Raw genomic sequence first — 23,530 nt, forward strand, 5'->3', positions numbered from 1 at the left:
CATTAAAAAAAATGCAAAGGTTTCTCTGAATGGTGCCCGCACTGAGCAGCGGACCTCCTGTACTTACAATGCATCAGGACGGCCACACAGCTCGGGATCCAGAAATGAGTGGAGATCACTGAAGTAGCGGTGTCTATTTCAGTGCTTTCCAAAGTGTGGTAAAGTATGGTATTAAACAAAGATACATTGGTCCAAGCTGGATTAATGTTAGGCCGCGTACACACGCGGGGACTGTTCGCTCAACTTTGTCCGCTGAACAGTGTTTCGGCGGACAGTCCGCTCGTGTGTGGGCTTTCAGCGGACAGTTTCGGCGGACAGTCTGCTGAACAAAGTTTTTCGGAAATTCCGAAAAACTGTCCGCTGAAACTTTGTTTCAGCGAACAGTCCCCTCGTGTGTAGGCTTGTTCGTCAAACTAAGTTCCGCGCATGCTCAGAAAGGATTTACACGCCGAAGTTTGCATTGCAGTGTATAGGACGTCGTTTTCTAGTCCCGTCGTACGTGCCGTTCACGTCATCGCGCACGGTTTCAGCGGACTGTTCGTTCGTCGTGTGTGGCCAAGTCCGTCCATGCTAATTTTGAGCGGACTGTCCGCTGAAACTGTTTGACGGACAAAGTTGAGCGAACAGTCCCCGCGTGTGTACGCGGCCTTACTATGTAAAAATATGCCATGGCTGGAATTAGGGCTAATTCCCACTATGTGCGGGGACAGATGTTTTACTGCACTGTGAAATGTCTGTCATCGCAAGGACACACAGGAGACAACTATTCACATGGCAAAGAAGCCTAGGGCTGCGCTGCAACATGCTGCAATACAATGCAGACTTGATGTATTTAATTGCAGCGCACAGCATCCGAAACGCATGGCAATGTACAGCAGCACAGTGAATGAAACGTTCTGTACGTTATGTACACTTCACATAAAGTTTATACAAAACAAAAAAAGGGAGTCAGGTGATGCACTGAATCGCGAACCACACTGCGCCCTACCGCAGGGCACAATGGACATCTGCCCGAGCTTTAAAGCATTCTGGCAGCTTTTTCATTTCTGTGTGAATGGAGCCTTATTCTTTAATTCTATGCAACAACTAATGAGATTCCCAGCTGACAAAGGAATGTAAATAAATAAACCTGTCAGTAGAAATGAAAAAAAAAAAATGGCATGGAGGTCCCCTCAAAATTTGTACCAGGCCTTTGAAGTCTGGTATTTTATGGTAGACCCAACATCACAAATAAAAGAAAATATAGAGTGAGGTTTCCCCCAAACTCCATACCAGACCCTTATCCAAGCATGTAGCCAGGCAGACCAGGAAAGGGGAGGAACAAGCATGTGCACCCCCCATCCATGAACCATATCAGGCCACATGCCCTTTTCCCTGGCAAAGCACCTTGAACCCATGTCATAGGGGGCTGGGCCACCCAGTGACGTCATTGACCAAATATGGACATATCCATATTTCGTCAATGACATCACCGGGTGGCCACGCTCCTGTGACGTAATTGACCCCATCCACTTTAAGTGGTGGGGAAGTGGAGCTGTCATTCAGGGGCTTCACGCAGTGCAGTTGAGTGCCGGTGGGCAATGGGTTTTCTTTTCTGCAGGTCAGCAGTTGCTGTTCATAGTGGCTGACATGAACTTACATTGCTGGACAACGTGACTGACGGATCTACATTGAGAGACTTTTTTTCTTTTTACATTTTGTCATTTATTTGGTGAATGAGTAAGGGTATTAAGTTCCCCATACTCATTCACATGAGGGAAAATAATTTGGGGGCCCCCCTTGTTAAAGGGGGATTCTAGATTCCAATAAGTCACTCTCACACCCCCACAACCAATAGGCCAGGGTTATGGGGAAAAGGCCCTTGCCCTAATCAACATGGGTAAGTACTCCCCCCTATGCTGAGGGCATGTGGTCTGGTATGGTTGAGAAGGTGGGGGCCACAAGTGCATCCCTCCCCTTTCCTGGACTACATGCTCGGATAAGGGTCTAGTTTGAATTTAGGGGGCCTCACGTCATTTTTTTTTTGGTGTGGGGTTGTCTTTAAAATCTATACTAGTACTTCATATTCCCATCGCACACATTTCTGGATGTGCTCTCGGATCTTGGTGTTGCAGCTAGCTGGATACTGGTTCAAGTCAAAGTGAAGATATTTGCCAGCACACCATGAAACGACACAAATAGCGCCCAAATGGGTGATTTATTGCACGATCACAACACAAGGATAGTGCAACGTTTTGGAGCCGCGCAGGACCCCTTCACATGCCTGACTAAGGCAAATATCTTCACTAAAATCTATACTAGAAACAAAGGGTCTTGCATGGATTGTGTGTGGGGGGGGGTGGGGGAGTTTGGTTGGCCTTCGCACCTTTTTTTAAAAATTTTTTATTGACAGGCTTATTTTTTTCATTTTGCTGTCAGCCAGGAATCTGCCAGCTGACAGGAGAGGGGAGTCACTGGTTATGAAGCTGGGGGGTGCCGTCTTCTTAACAACGAACACAAATTCCAGGCAAAATACACCAAAAAACACATGTAGAGTACATATGCTTTTGGTACATCGCCATTGAAATTTATGGGACACAAAATCATGCTGCATCACACCAAAATAGCACAAGTACCTCCCCAAAGTCACATCGCAGTTGTGTTGCATTAATGTGAATGGGCACCACTGAAATCAATGTTATTTCCTTTGTCATGCGATTTTGTGTGCTTCAAGTCACACCTAAATATCACACTAGTGTGAACCCGGCCTTAGTCCTCACAAGCAAGCTTAGTGTCTGGTATTGGACAAAAATATTTTCAATTGATCATTTAAATATTGTAGCTAGAAAACAGTTGACTTTTGTACAGCAGCTCCAACAGACAAAGATACTATTAAAAGACTGAAAGCGATACAGAAGCCAGTGTCCTGTGACCTACAGTAGACCTTTCATTGATGTACTTGTCCTCTGGCAGTGTTTGTTACATGGATGGTTCTAATCAGAGAGATCATTGATCTTCCTAAGAAACGTGCTATGAGAACATATTGACAATTTTCCCAGAGCTGTCTGTACCAAAAATAGAACAAACCACTTTTATGGTCCATTTATGACAGACAATGATGATCTCTGCACCTCCAACCTTTCAGGCTGCATTTACCACATGTGAGTAAATGGAAGAGTGAAACGGAGTAAGAGACCGATTATGTAAAGCAGTTCAGAGAACTACAGACACAAAACAAATGTCATAAACCTATAGACTGAAAAGCACACTGTGCTTGCTTTTCAGGTGTGCCTTGCTGAATTAAAATGTCCTGTAACGTTTCAACCTACAGCAAACGATAAAAGAAAAATTGTAGGTTCTATAGGAAAACAATATCTCACTCAGCCCCCCTCTCATAACAATCCTTTGCAGATTTGGATTTGCAGTTCTTCATTACCTTGGCTGTGCCCTGTGCTGGAAATCTTGGTAGCACCATCACAACCAGCACGTCCTTCACTACTACGGAATCATCCACACCTACTAAAGGAAATTATTCAGACCAACACAAAGATGGACAAACCATTATGATGTAGCTATACAGTACTATTTCGGTAGAAATCACTTCCTAGGCCACATCTAAAATATGTGCTCAGGTTTTTAGCACCAATGTATAAAAAGGACATAAGAAATTCGGGGAAGGTTTAGCGTGTGTAACTTAAAGTGTCACTAAACCCACATCATAAAAAAAAAATATCAATAAATGGTGTATTACATGCTGTTCTTACTCACCCAGTCACTATGGGATTAGATTTCTGTATTTGGCAAAAAACCTGGTTGATCTTGCTGCTCTGTCTCCCCTTCTGTCCAAGTCCTCAATGTAGCTAGGGATTTTGCAGAGCAGTGTTGGCAGCTCTGCACGTGCTCAGTTTTAAGTGAGTTTCTATGGTGAGCATTTCCTCCCCATCACATCTGAGCAGCCCATGTGACTATAGAGGCAAACACGTGGGTGTATACACAGCGGTAAATGACAGACCATTTTCTTCCACCATGCCCGCTAACCAGCTAAACACAATGGGGGCGGGATATTGCATTTTGATTGATGGAGGGTTCACCTCCCTGTTTTTCTAAGACACAGGCTGGAGGGACGTGACAGAGCCAGTGACTGGCAGAAATCCGCCCACACCACATTATTGTCAAAAAATAAAAATAAAGATTTGATTTAAAATACATACTTGTATTGGTCCAATCATGTGAAAGGGGGCCTTAAGCTGTGGAATCTTTTTAATGCATGAGGCAGTAAAGGTTTTCCTACAACTAATAGAACTATATTTTATATAATATACATACATATATATATATATATATATATACATACATACATACATACATATACACACACACACACACACACACACACACACACAATTATATATATATATATATATATTAATATTAAAGGATTAGCATCAAATGTAGAGCTTGAAGGACACCGCCACTCACTGACTCATTGGTTCATCTTTTTAAGGGCTTTGTTTGCCCATTTTTATTAAAAGAAAGTCCATCAAACAAAGATAGGTTTCCCTCATAGGGGTTTCAGCATTCCTTTTCATCAACAAAACTACATTCAGCCTAGTTGGCTCTCACTTGCAGCGCTGCTGCTCTGGCCTTACCCCCCAGGTCCTTGTCTGTCTCATACAGACTGTTCCACCGACCACCTTGGTGCACACAGCTAACAGCCTCTTGCTGCACTGGCTCCCCCGTGGAGCCCTCCTGACTCCTGGTACTCAGACTTCCTATCTGCCAGGGTGGAGCCCAGAACCATGGTCAGGTCACTACTAAAAGCCCAGCACACACCTGACCAATCAGTATGCTGGCTGTTCTCAAAATCAGGACCCAGGACTAGGGATTCCATCCCATCTGGATCTCTCACTGAGATCACTGAGCGCAAGGTCCCAAACCGGACTTTAGAAAACACTGATGAAACTGAAAGGCCAGTTTCCTCTTCATGTTACATGCTCCCTGGAACCCCTCAACCCATCTGGTTGAGAATTCTGGGGCACATCCTCCTTCTAGACCCTGGCAGGGCAACGCTCTGCCGCAATAAATATATATATATATATATATAAACACACACACACACACACACACACACACACACACACACACACACACACATATATATATACACACACACACAGTGCCTTGAAAAAATATTCATATCCCTTGAAATGTTCCATATTTTGTCATGTTACAATCAAAAAACGTAAATGTATTTTATTGGGAAGTGGAAGGAAAATGATAAATGGTTTTCAATTTTTTTTACAAATAAATACGTGAAAAGTGTGTCGTGCATTTGTATTCAGCCCCCCCCCCCCCCTTCCCCGAGCCAATACTTTGTAGAACCACCTTTCACTGCAATTACAGCTGCAAGTCTTTTTGGATAACCAGCACAGCTAGAGAGTGACATTTTTGCCCATTTTTCTTTGCAAAATAGCTCAAGCTCTGTCAGATTGGATGGAGATCCACAGATCTTGCCACAGATTCTCAATTGGATTTAGGTCTGGACTTTGACTGGGCCATTCTAACACATGAATATGCTTTGACCTAAGTCATTCCATTGTAGTTCTGGCTGTATGTTTAGGGTCGTTGAGGTTCATCCTCTAGCAAGACAAGTCTTTTGCAGACGCTAACAGGTTTTCTTCTAATATTGCCCTGCATTTAGCTCCATCCATCTTCCTATCAACTCTGACCAGCTGAACAAAAAGCATCCCCACAACATGATGCTGCCACCACCATATTTCACGGTGAGGATGGTGTTGTGCATTGTTAGTTTTCAGCCACACATACCATTTTGCATTCATGTTTGCTGTGTCCCTCACATGGCTTCTTACAAACTGTAAGCAGGACTTATGCGTTTTTTCAACAATGGCTTTCTTCTTGCCACACTTCCATAAAGGCCAAATTTGTGGAGTGCACAACTAATAGTTGAGCTGTGGACAGATTCTCCCATCTGAACTGTTGATCTCTGCCATGTGTTACAATGATCCTCTTGGCTGCTGCTCTGATTAATGCTCTGCTTGCCTGGTCTGTCAGTTTAGGTGGACGGCTATGTCTTGGTAGGTTTGCAGTTGTGCCATACTCTGCCCATTTTTGGATGATGAAATGAATAGTGCTCCATGAGATGTTCAAAGCTTGAGATTTTTTTATACTCTAACCCCACGTTAGACGTCTCTACAACCTTCTCCCTGACCTGTTTGGTGTGCTCCTTGGCCTTAATGATGCAGTTTGTTCAGTAAGGCTTTCTTTTTTAACCAATAAAAGTTTATTGAAGCATTTGACATCACAATATAGTACAATAAAAACTAAGGAACAGTCGTGGGATCAAACCCACAATGCACAGCATATCATATCGTTCAGTCCTAGATACCGTTACAGAGTACCTTATATTTCGGTAACTTTAAGCAGCATGGAGGGGAGGCCCGAAAAAGGGGGGGACCCCCTCCCAACATAAATCAGGACCTCTGTAAATGCGGAATCTGATGAGATAATCGACCATAAACCCCCGATGGTCCATATATTCAGATACTTGCAAATGGTGGGGGTGAATTTTAAGTGTCTATAAAGAAAGGGGAGAAAAGAAAGAAGGGTTGGGGGTAAAAGGAAAGGTGGTGAGCACCCCGCATTGGGGGAGGTGCGGAACAGAAAAAGCGAGAACCTGTCAATAACTTGTCTTGAGTACACTAGCTGGCTTCAGAACGGCAACATAGATGTTACATTATAACCGGCACATAACCCCAATTCAAGATGTGAATTCGTTGAGAACTGAAATGTAGGGCTTAGCTTAATTCACATGAGACCATCTTACTACTAAACAGACATGTACATAGCTATTTAGGGATTCAACCATTTTGAAGTTTCGCAAAAGCGTCAGAGTATTTGAAGGTAAACCAAGGTCTCCACAGTCTGTGAAATTTGTCAGTCCGTTCGGCAGCCATCGCCACCGTTTCTTCCATTTTATACAGGGAGTCCACCTCTGACAGCCACTCCCTCAAAGAGGGAGGGCGCGTGGACTTCCAATGTCTGGGAATGATCGCCTTAGCGGTGTTCAGCAAGTGGCGCACCACTGCTTTTTTGTATTTGCTTAACGAGTAGCTGGAGATGTGGAGTAAGCAGCATTCAGGTGTAAGGTCAATGCCCGTCTCTGTGATGGCGCGAATCTGCGAGCAGATCCCGTCCCAGAACCCTTTAAGGCTCGGGCAGCTCCACCAAATATGTAACATATCACCGCCATCACCTCCACATCTCCAGCAAGATTCTGACGTGCCTGGGAACCATTTATTACCGTATATACTCGAGTATAAGCCGAGATTTTCAGCCTCTTTTTTGAGGCTGAAAGTGCCCCCCTCGGCTTATACTCGAGTCATCGCTGTCTGTCTGCCCGATCAGCGTGTCGAGCAGACAGACAGCGGCCATTCTAGGATTCAAAGGCCGCGCCTCCGTCTCCGCCTTCGCCTGTGATAGGCGGAACACTGAATTTCCCAGCAGTCTGTGTTCCGCCTATCACGGACGTCCTCTCATCCTCGTCCGTAGTATGAGGATGAGCGGACGTCCATGATAGGCGGACCACTGACTGCTGGGAAATTGAGTGTTCCGCCTATCACGGACATCCGATAGGCGGAACACTCAATTTCCCAGCAGTCAGTGGGAAATTGAGTGTTCCGCCTATCACCGACGGAGGCGCGGCTTTTGAATCCTAGAATGGCCACCGACGAAGAGCTGCGGGACGGGCCGGGACGCAGGCCGGGACGCAGGCCGGGACGGGACGCAGGCCGGGACGGGACGCAGGCCGGGACGGGACGCAGGCCGGGACGGGACGCAGGCCGGGACGGACACAGGCTGGACGGACACAGGCTGGACGGACACAGGCAGGCTGGACACAGGTAGGCTGCACGGACACACACACACACACACACACACGGATGCATGCACACACAGGGATGGATGGACACACACGGATGCATGGACACACACACACACACACACGGATGCATGCACACACACAGGGATGGATGGACACACACACACACGGATGCATGGACACACACACACACACACGGATGCATGGACACACACACACACACACACGGATGCATGGACACACACACACACGGATGCATGGACACACACAGGGATGGACGACACACAGGGATGGACAGGCATGTCTCACCCTCGGCTTATACACGAGTCAATAATTTTTTCCAGTTTTTTGGGGGTAAATTGGGGACCTCGGCTTATATTCGGGTCGGCCTATACTCGAGTATATACGGTAAGTCTAACTGGTGTAAAGTACCAATTCGTCAGGACTTTATACGCTGTTTCTTGTGTGCTAGTGCTTATAGAGCATTTGTGTGCCAATATGCATGCATTGTTCCATTGCTCGTCCGTAAAGGTCTTGGAAAAGAACCTCTCCCAGTCCAGTTTATGTCTGGTCGAGCGGTCAGTCCTGGAGGTCTGTAGCCAATTGTAGATCAGGGATGTCGCCCTTCTCACTGGTTCACCCGTGATGCACAATTGTTCGAACCACGTTTGTTCTCTCAGAACGTGCGATCTGTTGGTCGCGCAGTGAATATAGTCATGTAGCTGTCTGTACTGCCAGTAAGTGAAGTGTTTTGCCTGCAAGTCCTGCGCCAGGGCTTGAAAGGTCTTAAGTTTGTTCCTCTCCAAGCAGTGTGTCACAGTCGTGGGTGTCCCATCAGCCCTATGTGGGAAAGACACCGTAGAGTGGCCAGACGCAAATGAAGAATTGTGAGCTAAGGGTGTCAAGGGACCCGGCGTAGACGCCAGTCCACACCGACGTGATGCTTCCCCAAAAACTTCCAGAGTTGGCCCTATCAGAGGGTGTGTTACAAGCATGGCCGGTCTAGCCTCCTTCACTACCCACGGCAGGAACCTCAGTGGCGTATCTGACAGGCCAGCTTCCAATCTCACCCAGTCTTTAGTCGTGGCATGGCAGTTCCAGTCCAATATGCGAACCAGGTGTGTCGCATAGTAGTAGAATCTGAAGTTTGGTAGATTGATACCCCCTTTTACCTTCGGCAAAGTCAAGGTAGAGAAATTAATTCGGGGTTTCTTGTTGGCCCATATAAAACTTCTCACTAATGCTTGCAGGTGAATAAAGAACCGTCTAGGTAACTTAATGGGAAGTGTGTGAAAAAGATATAGTACCCTCGGCAATATTGTCATCTTAATGGCAGCCGCCCTCCCGAACCAAGACAACGGGTGAGTGTGCCATGCCCGTAGGTCCTCACGCAGGTCGTTCAGAAAGGGTTGGAAGTTTTGTGCATAAAGACTGTCTGAGTTGGGCGTGAGCCAAATCCCCAAATATTTGAGTTTGTGATCTACCCACTTAAAGGGACAATTAGACTTGGCAGTCCGCAGGCACGCAGGACCCAGGGATATGTTCAGCGCCTCCGATTTCTCGCAGTTAATTTTAAAGTTTGAAAGGTATCCAAAGATCTCAAATTCAGTTAGTAAATTAGGGATCGAGATGTGAGGCTGTGATAGCAAGAATAGAAGGTCATCCGCGTAGGCGGCTAGCTTGAAATGCGTGAGTCCCTGCCCGAGGCCACTAATTGATGGGTTTGCATTGATCATGCGGATGCATGGTTCGAGTACAAGGATAAATAATATTGCCGATAACGGGCAGCCCTGGCGTGTACCGTTGCGTATGCTTACAGGTTCAGAAAGAGCCCCATTTATTTTTAAACGAGCCGTCGGGCGGTGGTACAGCGCCGAGAGCCAAGCCAACAGTCGTGTCTGAAAACCCACCCGCCTGCAAACCGCGAACATGAAGTCCCACGCCACTCTGTCGAAGGCCTTCTCCGCGTCCGTGGACAGGAGAAGGCCCTCGACAGCGCTCCCCCTCATACAATGCAAGAGATCCACCACCTTGATGACATTGTCCCGAGCCTCTCTCCCGGGCATAAAGCCTGCCTGCTCCGGACCAATCAGTTCGGGCAAGAATGCATTCAGCCTGGTAGCTAGAATTTTTGACAGTAGCTTTATGTCCAAGTTGAGCAGCGAAATTGGCCGGTAGCTTGAGCAGGCACTAGGGTCTTTCCCCGGCTTGGGGAGCACCGTAATGTGTGCCAAGTTAAAGGTCGGTGGAACCTCCCGGAGCTCGGGAAGGGAATTCAGGGCCTTCAATAAGGGTGTCACCAAAAGGTGTGCAAAGGTCTTATAGTAAATGGCTGAAAAGCCGTCCGGGCCTGGGCTCTTCCCGGTTTTCAATGATTGAATAGCCTGCGTGAGCTCCGAGGCTGTAATAGGCCTGTCCAGTTCCCCGGCATCCTCTGCCGAGAGACCTGGCATGCCACTGCGTTGAAGGTACTGTTCTATGATCTCGCATCTCGATCCCTCGACCCGGGCTGGTTTATGCGGGGGGGGAATGTTATACAGCTTCGAGTAAAACCCGTGAAATCCCGCCGCAATACTGTCCGTGTCTTGAACCAGTCGGTTCTCGCGGTTCCTGATCTGGGTGATGGTATGTGAGGCCCGCACCCCCCTCAGAGCTCGTGCCAAAAATGTGCCACTTTTGTTGCCGTGTTCGTAGAAAAAGCCCCGACGGAAGAACACGATCCGCTTGGCCTGTAGGTCTAACTTCTCCTGGAGAGTCCTGCGTGCCAGCAAGAGGTCATCAGCCAGTAACACTGCCACTGATCTCTTGTGTTGTGCTTCCAAAACCCTCACTCTTGCAAAAGCATCCTTTAAGTCCTGTTCCGCTACCCTCTTCCTCTGTGCCGCCAAGCCCATCAGTCTGCCCCTAAGGACACATTTGTGTGCCTCCCAAACAGTCATATGGGAAACATCAGCAGTCGTATTTTCACTGAAATAGTGTTGTATGGTCTCCCTTATCTGTTCCAAGGTCGTGGGATCCGTCAACAATGCAGGGTTAAGTCGCCAGTTACTCGTCTGTCGGCGGGTCGGCTGTAGTGTTAAGGTCAGGGAGATTGGCGCGTGATCAGACACCGATCTCGTCCCAATGCGTGCGTCTAATATAGTGGGTAGGTCCCTTTGTGTCAGAAATAAAAAGTCTATGCGGGTGTACTTGTTGTGTATAGCTGAAAAATAAGTGAAATCCCTACCCTGGGGGTACTTGACCCGCCATGAGTCCATCAGTGCCATAGAATGCAGCAAGGATCTTATCTTTTTAAGTTTGCGATATGAAATCGCAGACTTGCCGTCTGAAGTATCCAAAAGGGGGTCCAACGAGATGTTGAAATCCCCCCCCAGGATTATGCACCCCGTAGCAAACCCAGAAAGCTCATCACTCAACTTCTGACAAAAACTCACATGTGCTACATTTGGGAAATAGACATTCGCCAGCGTGACAGGGAGCTCCCCCACCTTCCCCTTGAGGAAGAGGAACCGCCCCTCAGGATCTGCCATTTGCTGAGTGAGCTCGAAGCCAGAGTCCCGGCCCACCAGGATCGAGACCCCTTTAGTTTTCGAATCAGGGCTAGCTGCATGAAAAGCTTTGGGAAAGCATTGGTTTGTCAGTTTAGGGATCTCACTAGCCCTGAAATGTGTTTCCTGTAAAAACACAAAGGACGGTTTCCCCTTCCCCAAGTGGCGCAATAGTTGTGACCGTTTTTGTGGAGTATTGAGACCACGCACGTTGTGCGAAATTACGGTAGGATTCCCCCCCAGAGCAGAGTAAATCATCGTGTAGCAGGAGGGGAGTCGAGTGAAGGAGAGAGAAAATGAGAATCAGAGAAGGGAAGTGGATGAGGGGAGCAAGGAGGAAGCCACAGGAGGTAGGGGGAGCAGAGGGGGGGGGGGGGGCAGGAAAGAGAGGAGGGAAGAGGAGGAAGGAAAGTGGATAGAGTAAAAGGTGAGAGGGGAGGGGAAGTAGCGGAAAAGAGAAGAAGGAGCCCACTAACCGACACCAAGGAAGTGGGACAGGAGAACTGGTAATTAGCCTCTAGAGAGCAGTCCCCAGAGGTGATTTCTAAGAAGTGGGGCCGTGAAATGACCCACCGGACGACAACCCTAGCTAGCTAGGAAAGTCAATCACGGGGCCAACCCACGGTGTCCCTTGTGGGGGTAGTGGGAGTAACACCCAGAACTACGTCAACAGTCCAGATCCCAGATAATCCGGGATAAGTGGTCTGTTCCAAAGTATCTGCTGCTCTCCGCGCCCCCCCAGCCCTATGTTTAACATGCTAAAACTAACCAAAATGCTACATGTAAATATCACCATAACCGTAGTTCCCGGTAGCGGGAATAAACCAGTGTAACGCCAGCATGTGGCACCTGAAATAGTCAGTTCAGCTGACCGCTGCTGCGGGTCTCGACGTCCATCCGTAAAAACATAACAGTACGACATGTCTCCAAGCTCGGTATGTAGGAGTCAGGTAGTGGCAAGTCAAAGGCCGCGTTTGTGCAGGTGACAAGTCCATCTCCAGTGTATGTTGGAGGAATGCGTTTGGAAGGCCTGACCACTCAGAGCTACTTTGCAAAGTTACATAGTGCAAAAAGAAAAATAAGTCGGTTTGAGCCTTTCGTGCATCCGGACGGTGTGCCCCTGTACGACCAGCAACCGTTCTCCTGTAGGTGAGTAAGCCGAAAAACAAAACGAACCAATCCTACGAACGAAGAGAAAAGATGCCAGAAACCAGGAAGGTAAGCAGCGTCAGCGAACGTTAAAACGAAAAACTTGAATCCGAAGAGGCGCTCGTCTGGTCTTAGTCGATCCTATACATACTAAAATTCGGGCGGAGCATCCATAGCCGAACGAACCTCATTCTGGGTCCGGGTTCATCTGCAGGGCTCTAGGCGCGGAGGAGCGTCGTGGGGTAGCGCTGGAGCCTGGAATAGGTTGTTTCAGGAACTTTCCCCTTTTGTGCGGAGGTTTCGAGGGAGTAGAATGGGGGGATCCCTGAGAGGCTTGAGAGGCAGGCGCGTAGTGAAATTCCCTGTACCAGTCAGGCAGCTCAACCAAGGGCAATTGAATGTCCCGGCAAAAACCTGGTAGCTCATCAGGGGTGCGTAAGTACAATTGTCTGCCCGAGTAAGTCACATTCAAAGCAAAGGGAAATTTCCACTTATAGGGGATGTTCTGTCTCCGTAAGGCCTCCAGCAGGGGGCGCAACGCACGCCTATTGCTCAAAGTAATGGGGGAGAGATCCTGGAAAATGGAGATTTCAGTGTCATTAAATGTGATGTGGGCATTGCGCCTTGCTTTCGCCATAATGTCCTCTTTCAATTTAAAGTCCGAGAGGCAACAGACCACATCCCGTGGGGGGGCCGCCTCAGCAGGCCTGGCTCTCAGGGCTCTGTGAGCCCGCACAAAGTCAATTGGAGTGTCGGTTTGGCGTTCCAGTAGCTCATTAAACACATATTGGAGGGCAGAAGGAATGTTGCTGGCTTCAACCGACTCCGGGATGCCTCTCACCCTAATGTTGTTCCTTCTCCCCCTATTGTCCAAATCCTCCAACTGTCTGTTCATTGCAATGAGATGGGCCGTGTGTGAGTCGGTGATTTTGTCCAGGCGTGCTATAGCTGTGTCTCGGTGAGTGCCAGCCCTCTCCACTCTCTCTAGCTTTTCAGAAATAGACAAAACGTCTGCCTTCAACTCCGTGATGGCGGATGAAAAGGTGCCCTTAATATCTGCGGCTATCTTCATCATGTCTGTGAGGGTGAGAGGGTGATCCGTCTGTGCATCCCTTACCTCCTCCTCATATGCGGATTGGGAGTCCTCGCTGAACTCGTCTTCACCACGAGGCAGCACCATCTTGGATAGGGCCTTGCTGCGGCGGGGCTGTGTTTTAAAGATGTCCGGGATGCTCCTGGTGCCCGGTATCGGCGTGGAACGACGGGAGCGGCTTCCAGAATTGTGGCGGGTGGATCTGCTCATGATCTCCGGTGGTTATGGTGGATATTGCGCTGTCAGGGCTGAGGGTATAACGGAGCTCCTCAAGCCTGCTGCCATCCGCTCCGAGCTCCAAGCCACGCCCCTTCAGTAAGGCTTTCTAACAAACCTTTGAGGGCTTCGCAGAACAGTTGTATTTAAACTGAGATTAAATTACACACAGGTGGACCCTACTTACTAATTAGGTGACTTTTGAAGGCAATTGGCTCCACTAGATTTTAGTTAGGGGTATCAGAGTAAAGAAAGCCGAATACAAATGCATGCCACACTTTTCACATATTTATTTGTAATACATTTTTGAAAACCATTGATCATTTTCCTTCCACTTCACAATTATATGCAACTTTGTGTTGGTCTATCACATAAAATCCCAATAAAATTCATTTGCGTTTTTTTTGGTTGCAACATAATATGTGGAAAATTTGAAGGAGTATGAATACTTTTTCAAGGCATTGTATATATACACACAGTATATCCCCACTGCCTCTGGGGGAGGGTCAGGTAGGAACTTGTTTACTAACAGAATGGCAAAACTGACAGAACAGGAGTTCCTTTGGAACAAAGTTGCATGGGTTCAACAGTTTTATTTCAACATGCAAAGGAAATAACAAAGATCTGGATGGCCGCACTCCAATGAAATATAAATTTTAATGGTATCAGATATAAATTTTAATGGGATCAGTCCATACAGCAAAGGATAAAATGAACTGACGCGTTTCACACCGTAATTACAGGTGTTTACTCATAGCTAGATCTTAAGACAACCAACAATGAAATTATATTATAATATATATAATTATATATATATATATATATATATATATATTTATGTAGAAAAAACAGGCATTAAAGAGAAAGAATTGTGCTTAGACTTAGTCATACCCCTGTTCTTGTCTTTCATTTTCTTGGCTTTGTTTTCCTGTAAAATTCTCTCGTGGAGTGTCGTCAGCGATGTTAATAGCTCTATTTAAGATAGATTTAGAGTAACCTCTATCTTTAAATCGTAACAGCATGATTTCTGACTCCCATGTGTAGCCAATACTCTCACTACAGATCCACTTGAGTCTTGAAAACTGACCCACAGGGATTCCTCTCAAAGTGTGTTTAGGGTGGCTAGAATTGACTCGTAAGTTTCCTGAAGAGACTAGTGACTACCCTGCTTCCATCTCCCTATAAGCTTACATCCAGAAATTTTAATCTTTTCTGTACTATTTTGGATGTCAACAGACTAGTTCGCTCTCAGACTTTAAGACATTATTTTGGAGAACGTAATGATACTTCAGTATCTCTATGTGGTGAATCGGTGGTGGGCGAGTCCTCCCCATCTCCCTCCTCCTCTCCCCACTTATTTTCTGAAATATGTGCATTAGAAGATTTACTAGACTTAGCTATTAAGTCCAATCCTTGTCACGATGAGCAGGGACTGTCGTTTGTCGGCATACCTTTACAATTCAGATTTCTACCCATTAGGCCGCGTACACACGCGGGGACTGTTCGCTCAACTTTGTCCGCTGAACAGTGTTTCAGCGGACAGTCCGCTCGTGTGTGGGCTTTCAGCGGACAGTTTCAGCGAACAGTCTGCTGAACAAAGTTTTTCGGAATTTCCGAAAAACTGTCCGCTGAAACTTTGTTTCAGCGAACAGTCCCCTCGTGTGTAGGCTTGTTCGTCAAACTAAGTTCCGCGCATGCTCAGAAAGGATTTACACGCCGAAGGTTGCATTGCAGTGTATAGGACGTCGTTTTCTAGTCCCGTCGTACGTGCCGTTCACGTCATCGCGCACGGTTTCAGCGGACTGTTCGTTCATCGTGTGTGGGCAAGTCCGTCCATGCTAAGTTTGAGCGGACTGTCCGCTGAAACTGTTTGACAAACAAAGTTGAGCGAACAGTCCCCGCGTGTGTACGCGGCCTTAGGCTCACGTTTCAAGGATATGGATATCTTTCAAAAGTTGGTGGAAGGAGATTTGACCAATTTAGTCAGAAAATCTGTGATTAATTGCATGCATGATAATCTCATTGTTGATGAAAAAAAGGCTTTAAAGGATCTGAAAGATGACAACAGTATAGTCCTCAGAAATAAGGGAGGACTGGTGGTGGTCATGGATGCTGAGGCATATAGAAATGAAACAATACGCCAGCTTTCTGACTCTGCAATTTATATGCATCTCAGAGGTGACCACACACAGGCCTTCAAGAAAGAATTGTCGTCATTACTAGACAGGGGAGTCTCAGTAGGCATTTTTTCTAACAAAGAAAGAAGTACGTTTATACCAGAGCACCCCATCATACCCATTTTTCACTTTTTACATAAGGTCCATAAAAAAAGTAACCCTTTAACAGGTAGACCGATTGTGGATGGTATAGGTTCATTAAATGAACGATTAGATCAGTGGATTGACCATGAGCTACAGCCTATAGTAATTGGTCTTCCTGGTTATTTGAGGAACACCTAACAGCTGCTTACGAAGTTTAAAAATTTTACGTGGGAAAATGGGTTAAGCTGGGTCACATGCCATGTCACCAGCCTATACTCATGTATTCCTCATTCATTGGGCTTGAAGGTGGTGTCTTTCTTTCAAGATATAGTGGCTACTCGCTGGTCCATCAAGAGTTTATTCTCCTCAGCTTGGAATACCTTCTTACACATAATTTTTTCATGTTTGATGGGGACTACTACCTGTAGAGATGCGGGGCCTCTATGGGAGCCAAGTTTTCCCCTTCCCTTGCCAACCTTTACATGGGATGGTGGGAGAGGTCCCGCATATTTGCATGTGATAGTCCCCATCGTGCAGACACCCTCTTTTACATCGGAAGTGCCCGTCCCCTTGTGATGGTAACAAACGAAGCCCTCGGCGCTGCCCAGTGACTCCTGGGAAATGATGACAGCCATCTCCCAGGAGCACTAGCGAGTACGGGTGCCAAGGGAAATGAAGGCAGGCGCCATGGAGAGGAAGAGTAATGTAAAATAATGAGAAGAATAATGTAAAAAAAAATTATGACTTGAACTCTCTTTTAAAGGGAGATGGAAGAAGGGTAGTCACTAGTCTCTTCAGGAAACCCAATGCTGGTAATGCGCTCTTACGAGCTAATTCCAGCCACCATAAACACACTTTGAGAGGAATCCACCGTTTAGCACGGAATTAATAAAATCAGGATTATTATTTTGAAACAGCTGCCGGAACTATTCAATGATCCAATGTTGAGATTCTTGCCCAAGGAGTCAAAACTGTATCACGTAGAGCTCCCACTCTTGGGGGAACCCTGTCACCAAGGCTTTATACTAGTAAGCGACCATATTCACACTGGTTACAATTTAAAGGCACATTTAGGTGTGGGCAGAATGGATGTTTGTGTTGTCCCCATATCTTTAATAAGTTTCTAGCTTGGCCATTCAGGCAGTTGAGAAAATACTCATGCCAGTCAGGGGAGGGGATAAGTTCAGAATCTTATGCAGAAGAGAGGTCTACTGGATTTTCTTTTTTCATACCAGAAAGCTGGGAGGAATGAATCATGAACGGGATGTTTCCCATTATAACGAATAGCGTTTTGATTTGTCTCTCCACGCAGAGATTGGAACACTCAGGGTATGTACTCTTGTGTGGGGGATGATACAGAAGAGCGGATTCACCAGTTGTTTTTGTTTCTATATTTACTCTTGCTTTCTGGTCTATTGTTGATTTAATTTAGTGTGACCAGATAAGCATATTTATTCAATATATTATTGGTGATGCATATCGTAGCATTATATTCAATGCACATGTTGTTCAAAGAATTTAATTTGGATAATTTTGCACACTTTTGCGATACTTGTGCATTGGACATGTTCCTTTTCTCTTCTCTCCCTTTGTTTTGGTTCTTATTTCGCATGCTCATAGTGTAAACTGTTTATCTATATCAATTAAGGCTATTATGAATTGAATGAAATTACATTAGAAACACATGTAGCAAGGCGAGGGACGAAACAAAAGAGGTCTAATGATTGTGCCGTGAGGGTCTCATTTATTTGCAGGAATACGGAGAGAGAAGAACCATGACAATTTTATTCTCCCCTTGTATACACACATGGGGGCAATATATCAATATATAAATAGAAAAATAAATTTATTACATGATATCTGAAAAACTTTGATTAAAAACAAAATCTTTCTTAGTATCAATGAACCCACATATGTTTGTATCTATTGAAGTTTTTACTTTTCAATTAACATTATGTCCAAAATATTTTTATATATATAGTAGGTGAGATGCACACACGGTCAGTGAAACAGGTGTGCCAGCAATCGAGTCTGTCCCAAAGACTCAATATAAAAAAGCAGAGGAGGGATTGCTGCACAAACAAAAGTCAATTTATTGATAAAATTTACATCACATCAGGTATAATTCAGGTATTCAGGTTGCATCTTCATCCGTTGCATCTACTCCTATACGGATGAAGATGCAACCTGAATTATACCTGATGTGATGTAAATTTTATCAATAAAATTTACTTTTGTTTGTGCAGCAATCCCTCCTCTGCTCTTTTATTATATTATATATAATATATATATATATATATATATATATATATATATAGTTCAAAAGTGTACATTGAGCAGCACCGACTTAACATTGGAATATTGGATGTCAGAATCTATATATGAACATACAATGAGTGCGCATCAACACAAATAAAAGTCCACAAACATCAAGTGAAAAAAAAAAAAAAATTGTGATGTACAAATCTTCTAAAAACTTAAAGCGGAATTCCACCCAAAAGTGGAAGCTCCACTTCTCTGCCTCGCCCCCCCCCCCCCCAGGTGCCACATTTGTCCCCACTTCTGAGAGATCTCACCAAAAGGCTTCACTGCCAGTTTCCCTTACAACGAATGGTGGTGGCAGCACCTGAGAGCCGATGTAAACATTGGCTGTTTGCCGGATTCCAGGACAGGTAAGTGTCCTAATATTAAAAGCTAGCAGCTGCAGTATGTATAGCTGCTGACTTTTACGTTTTTTTAATTGGGGGGGAGAACTCCGATTTAAGTCCAGAAACAAGTGAAAACATTCAACTATCCACTCTTTCAATGTATCTTGAAGAGACGATCAAGACACTTGTGCCCTTCACCACAAATAAGGTTGGCCCTCTTACTAAATATGAAAAATCCCCACCACAGAGATTTGCCAGGCATATAATTAACAGACCTCCAGACATCCATTAATGGCAATAACAGGCAACACCAACGTCCTGTTCCAGTGATTCCAAAGATCAGTAAAATAGTAAAGTCCTGGAGAAAGCACTGATGTCACAAGTTAAGCCTTGCCCAACATGTTTTGCCATCAAACCGCATCACCAGGTGAACAGGAGCCAGACAGAAGAAGCATCAATACATACTGTGACATTCTGTATTTTCTTTTTCCTCGGTAAGTATCTGTCTATTGTTTTAAATAAATTGTTTGGCAGTTTTACACTTTTCTCTATGTGTGGCCTCTGTTCTTCGCTATGATGACTTATTCGTTGTTAAGGACGCTAGCGGCCCCGCTCTAATTCTGCAGCTACTAAACGTATCTTACACACTAGGTTAACACTGTCAAATGCCGCAAAAAACATTAGCGTTTTTTTGTCTAATTTCTACAACAGTTTTTAGCTTTCTAGTGTGAATGAGGCCTAAAGGTGTTGTGCACTGTAAACAATACATTGACAATTTTTCTATTCCAGGTAAGAAATTAAAACAAACATCTGAACAATTACCATTTTGCAATCCTAAAGCAGCCCACCCACCACAGGTGAAGAGAAAAAAATTGTTCTACTCCATCACAATCAGTGTTGATGGGAGATTCCCTCCTGCAGCGTTACGGTGTTCTGCTGGCAGGAAGCCTTCATTGCTGGTAGAGCACAATGATTACATGAAAAAAAAAATCCAACAGGCTGGTTGTATTGAAGATGATTGATGGATCATTCATTCTAACGTTTATGCATATCTGCAAGATTGTCACTTGTGACATAGTAATTAGGAGCATTTAATCATCCCCCTTTAAGCTCCTCCCATTTTTAGGCAAAATCTGTCCTCTGTGTTACTTACTACTGATCCCTGAACTCTGCCTCAGTTACTACTCATCTCTGAACTCTCCCTCACCTACTACTGACCTCTGAACTCTGCCTCACTTACTACTTACCCCTGTCCTCAACCCTGCTGACAGCTGTTCTTCGCCCTACAAACTAATGGCCTCTGTACATTGCCCTACAAACTGTTGACCCTACCTCTGCCCTACTGACCCCTCTGCTGGCCTCCCATCATTTGTCACCCTGACATTTTCTACCAGTTGCGGACTGACAACTCATGGGGCCCCCGGGCAATAGGAGATTATGGGGCCCCCAGGCAATAAGAGATTATGGGGCCACACAGTATACAAAAACACACACACACACACACACACACACACACACACACAGTATACAATCACACAGTATACACATACATGTACACATAGTATACACAGAAATGTTTCTATTGGCTGAGAAGGTACTGGAGAGGATTTTTACATACTGTCCCTGGTTTTACTGAGGCTGGCAACCCTGATGGGGCACCCTAGTGTCCCGGGGCCATCGGGTAGTGCCCGAGTTGCTGAATGGTCAGTCCGCCCCTGTTTTCTACTGCACGCCCACATCAGACATGCTAGATCCGGCCTTGTTCTGAATCAGTACCTGATTCACATTCAGTTACAACACCTCACAGTTCTTAAAGAAGCAAACATTTTAGCATTTTTGTTCAATATGAAGAGCTTCACAAATTCGAGAGCTTCACAAATCCGGAAGAACTGACAAAGAGAGCACTTCTTGGCAAAGGTATTAGATGACAACATGCTGTATTGTAAGGTCAGACGCATTGTAAGTCAGGCAAACTCATCTAAATTAAATTTGCTTTACACTTACCCTTTAAGTAGTATAAAGAGTATATGTTGGTGGGAACTGATATATTCCACAGTTGGGCAACGAGTGCCAATCTGTCTTCTCAAGATATTGTTGAAAATCTGGGACACATCCTTCTTACCCTGAAAGACATATTTTCAAATTACAGATATAATTTAAAGATGGTCACACACATTACAATCTTATTAGATAATCTCTGTATAATATGTTTCAACAAGAACTTTTTCTATTTAATTAATATTCAGGCAGACGGACTTTCATGCTACAACGTTCTTGTATCTAAAGAAGAAGATTGTAAAGTGCGTTGCTTAGGCTTTGTATAAAAGCCTGCAGGAAGTGTAGGGTGGAGGTGTTGTTACAAGCAACCAAAATATATTACATTTAATACTGTATCTGGATCGAATAGCCAGAATCTGACTAACTATCTTATTTTTGCAGTACCGTTAAAAAGTACTCTCACCCAGCATGAAAAGTTTAGTGTTGAGAATTCAGTCTATTCACCACTATCCAGGTTCCATTTTAAATTACACCGACTTCTCTACAGTCGTTGAATCTCTTGAACCTGTCTCGTAACAAAAATGTTTTATTTTTACTAGTGTGACATTGTTCAATATAGTTTTCCAATCACCGAGTACCTTAGAGCATGCAGATACGGGTATTACCAAACAAAGGCTTTTACATTTGAACACAGTGCAGCTGGAAAGCATGCATTTGAATGTAATAAAAGGCTGCATTTGACCTGCTATACCTGCAATCCAATACATCCCCAATAACACTTACTTGCATTAAGAGAAAATACCTGTAAAGCAGGTCAAAAGCAGCCTCAGAATTGCCGTCCATATTGTAGCAATGAGGTAAATGGGAATCTGCTCTTTTGATGGGTTTCAAACACAGGTAAACAACGCCTTTGGACAGAAACTCCCAATAATTACAAACTAAACCATGCAGAAAAAGGCATTAAAGCAGACATTCCTTCTTTTGCTAAAACACTTTTTTTTTTTTACTTCAAGTGTTTGTAATCCTAAAGAAAAATGTATCCCGTTCCCTTAAAGCATGAATAACAGCACAGTACTTGTGCTGTGTAATTTGGCCCCCTGTATAATCTAAAATACCCGGCTGATTCTGCCCTCCCCCCTGTAAGTGGACCATGGTTAAATCATGGCTGCTAAGCCCTGACACCGTGGCCAGTTTACGTGCCTTTGTCATCCGCAGCTCTCTTCTGCTGTCCCCCCCCCCCCCCCCGCCGCCCATCAGGTGTGTCTGTGCAGCTCTGCTCCCCCCCCATTCCCTTCCTGCTGTTATTATAACTGTGTCATGATCATATATTCCCCTCTGTTAAAGAACGTTGGGGTCCCACTGTATTAGGGTTACCACATCATCCCTTTAATCCAGGACACACATTAAACAGGTTCTGTGGCTGATTAAGGTGGTAATTAAACTCACTTGGTGCCTTATCTGCATTAAATCAGCTTTATAACCTGTGTAATGAATGTGTCCTGGATTAAAGGGATGATGTGGCGACCCTACACTGTATGTGTTTTATAAAAAATATCCTGATTTCAGAGTGCATCCCGATGCTCCTGTGACTGCCCGCCTCTCTCCTCCTCCCGACTGATGTCAGCGGGAGTGCTCAGCTCCTCCCACTGTAGCCGTCAGGCAGGGAGAGGAGAGAGATTAGAGCAGTCATGTGAGCGCCGGGAGGTGCTCTGAAATAAGGTAGAAATCTGCATTTTTTTTAAAAACCCATACAGTGGGGCACATACCATTATTTAACAGAGGGGATTTTGTGATCGTAACAAAGTGGCTTTACAACCACTTTTGATTTAAGGCGGAGTTTCACCCAAAAGTGGAACTTCCGCTTTAAGCACTAATGAACCCCATTTAAGGGGGGGGGGCGTGTACATAGTTTTCACAGGTGCCCAGCTCCCGCTTCCACTCCGGGCTGCCTAGGCAACTCCTCCTCTTTCCCTCCCTCCCAGCAATCTTCGCAGGTCCCAGAAGATTGCCCGGCCACTCAGGATGCGCAGCGCGACTCGCGCATTTACAGTGAGCACCTGCCTGTGAAGTCGCAAGCTGTCACAGCTGGTGCCCACATTAGTGATACCTGCGCTGGGGAGAGGAAAGGGAGATGAGCAAGGATTCAGGCGGCCGCATCGCTGGACCGTGGGACAGGGAAGTGTGTGTTTACTAAAAATCAGCAACTACACCTTTTGTAGCTGCTGACTTTTAATAAATACAAAAATGGGTGGAACTCCACTTTAAGTAAATTTACTCACCTTTTTGTGTCCACTTCCTGGTTTCCCTAAGGGCACTTATGATGCAATTCCGCAGAAGTTTATCAAATTCAAGTTTTCAGGAAAAAATACACTTATGAATTTTAGCTCACAAAAAACAAAACAAAAAAAAAACACATAATACCCATTTTTTTGGTACCCAGGAAAAACCGAGTAGAAGATGCCGGCGCCAGTGAGGGTCATCTGACCTTTGAAGGAGAGGCAAGTATTGCAGAGTATTGCTCAGCATTAAATAGAAATGACAGTCTTTCAATATACTGCAAAAGGTCAAAGACTGCTCAGTCAAACATGGATTCTAACATTTGCTAACTCCTTAAGACCCCTTTCACACTGGGGCAATTTTCAGGCGTTTTAGTGATAGAAATAGCACCTGTGAAGCACCTGAAAACTGCCTCCACTGCCACCCCAGTGTGAAAGCCCGAGTGCTTTCACACTGGGGCAGTG

General features: G+C 45.2%; 1 protein-coding gene across 3 annotated transcripts in view; it reads right to left on the bottom strand.

Moving 5' to 3' along the window:
* CAB39L (calcium binding protein 39 like) overlaps positions 1-23,530 on the bottom strand; it is a 162,765-nt gene that overhangs the window by 71,685 nt on the left and 67,550 nt on the right. For all 3 annotated transcript variants that reach the window (XM_077484243.1, XM_077484244.1, XM_077484245.1), the window contains exon 4: positions 20,796-20,914. In XM_077484243.1, the coding sequence (XP_077340369.1) occupies positions 20,796-20,914 (119 nt within the window). The remainder of the gene's footprint in view (positions 1-20,795; positions 20,915-23,530) is intronic.

Source organism: Lithobates pipiens, unplaced genomic scaffold, assembly GCF_037356315.1.
Source record: "Lithobates pipiens isolate NorthernLeopardFrog02 unplaced genomic scaffold, aLitPip1_a1.2 Scaffold_16, whole genome shotgun sequence".
NCBI classification, from domain to species: domain Eukaryota; kingdom Metazoa; phylum Chordata; class Amphibia; order Anura; family Ranidae; genus Lithobates; species Lithobates pipiens.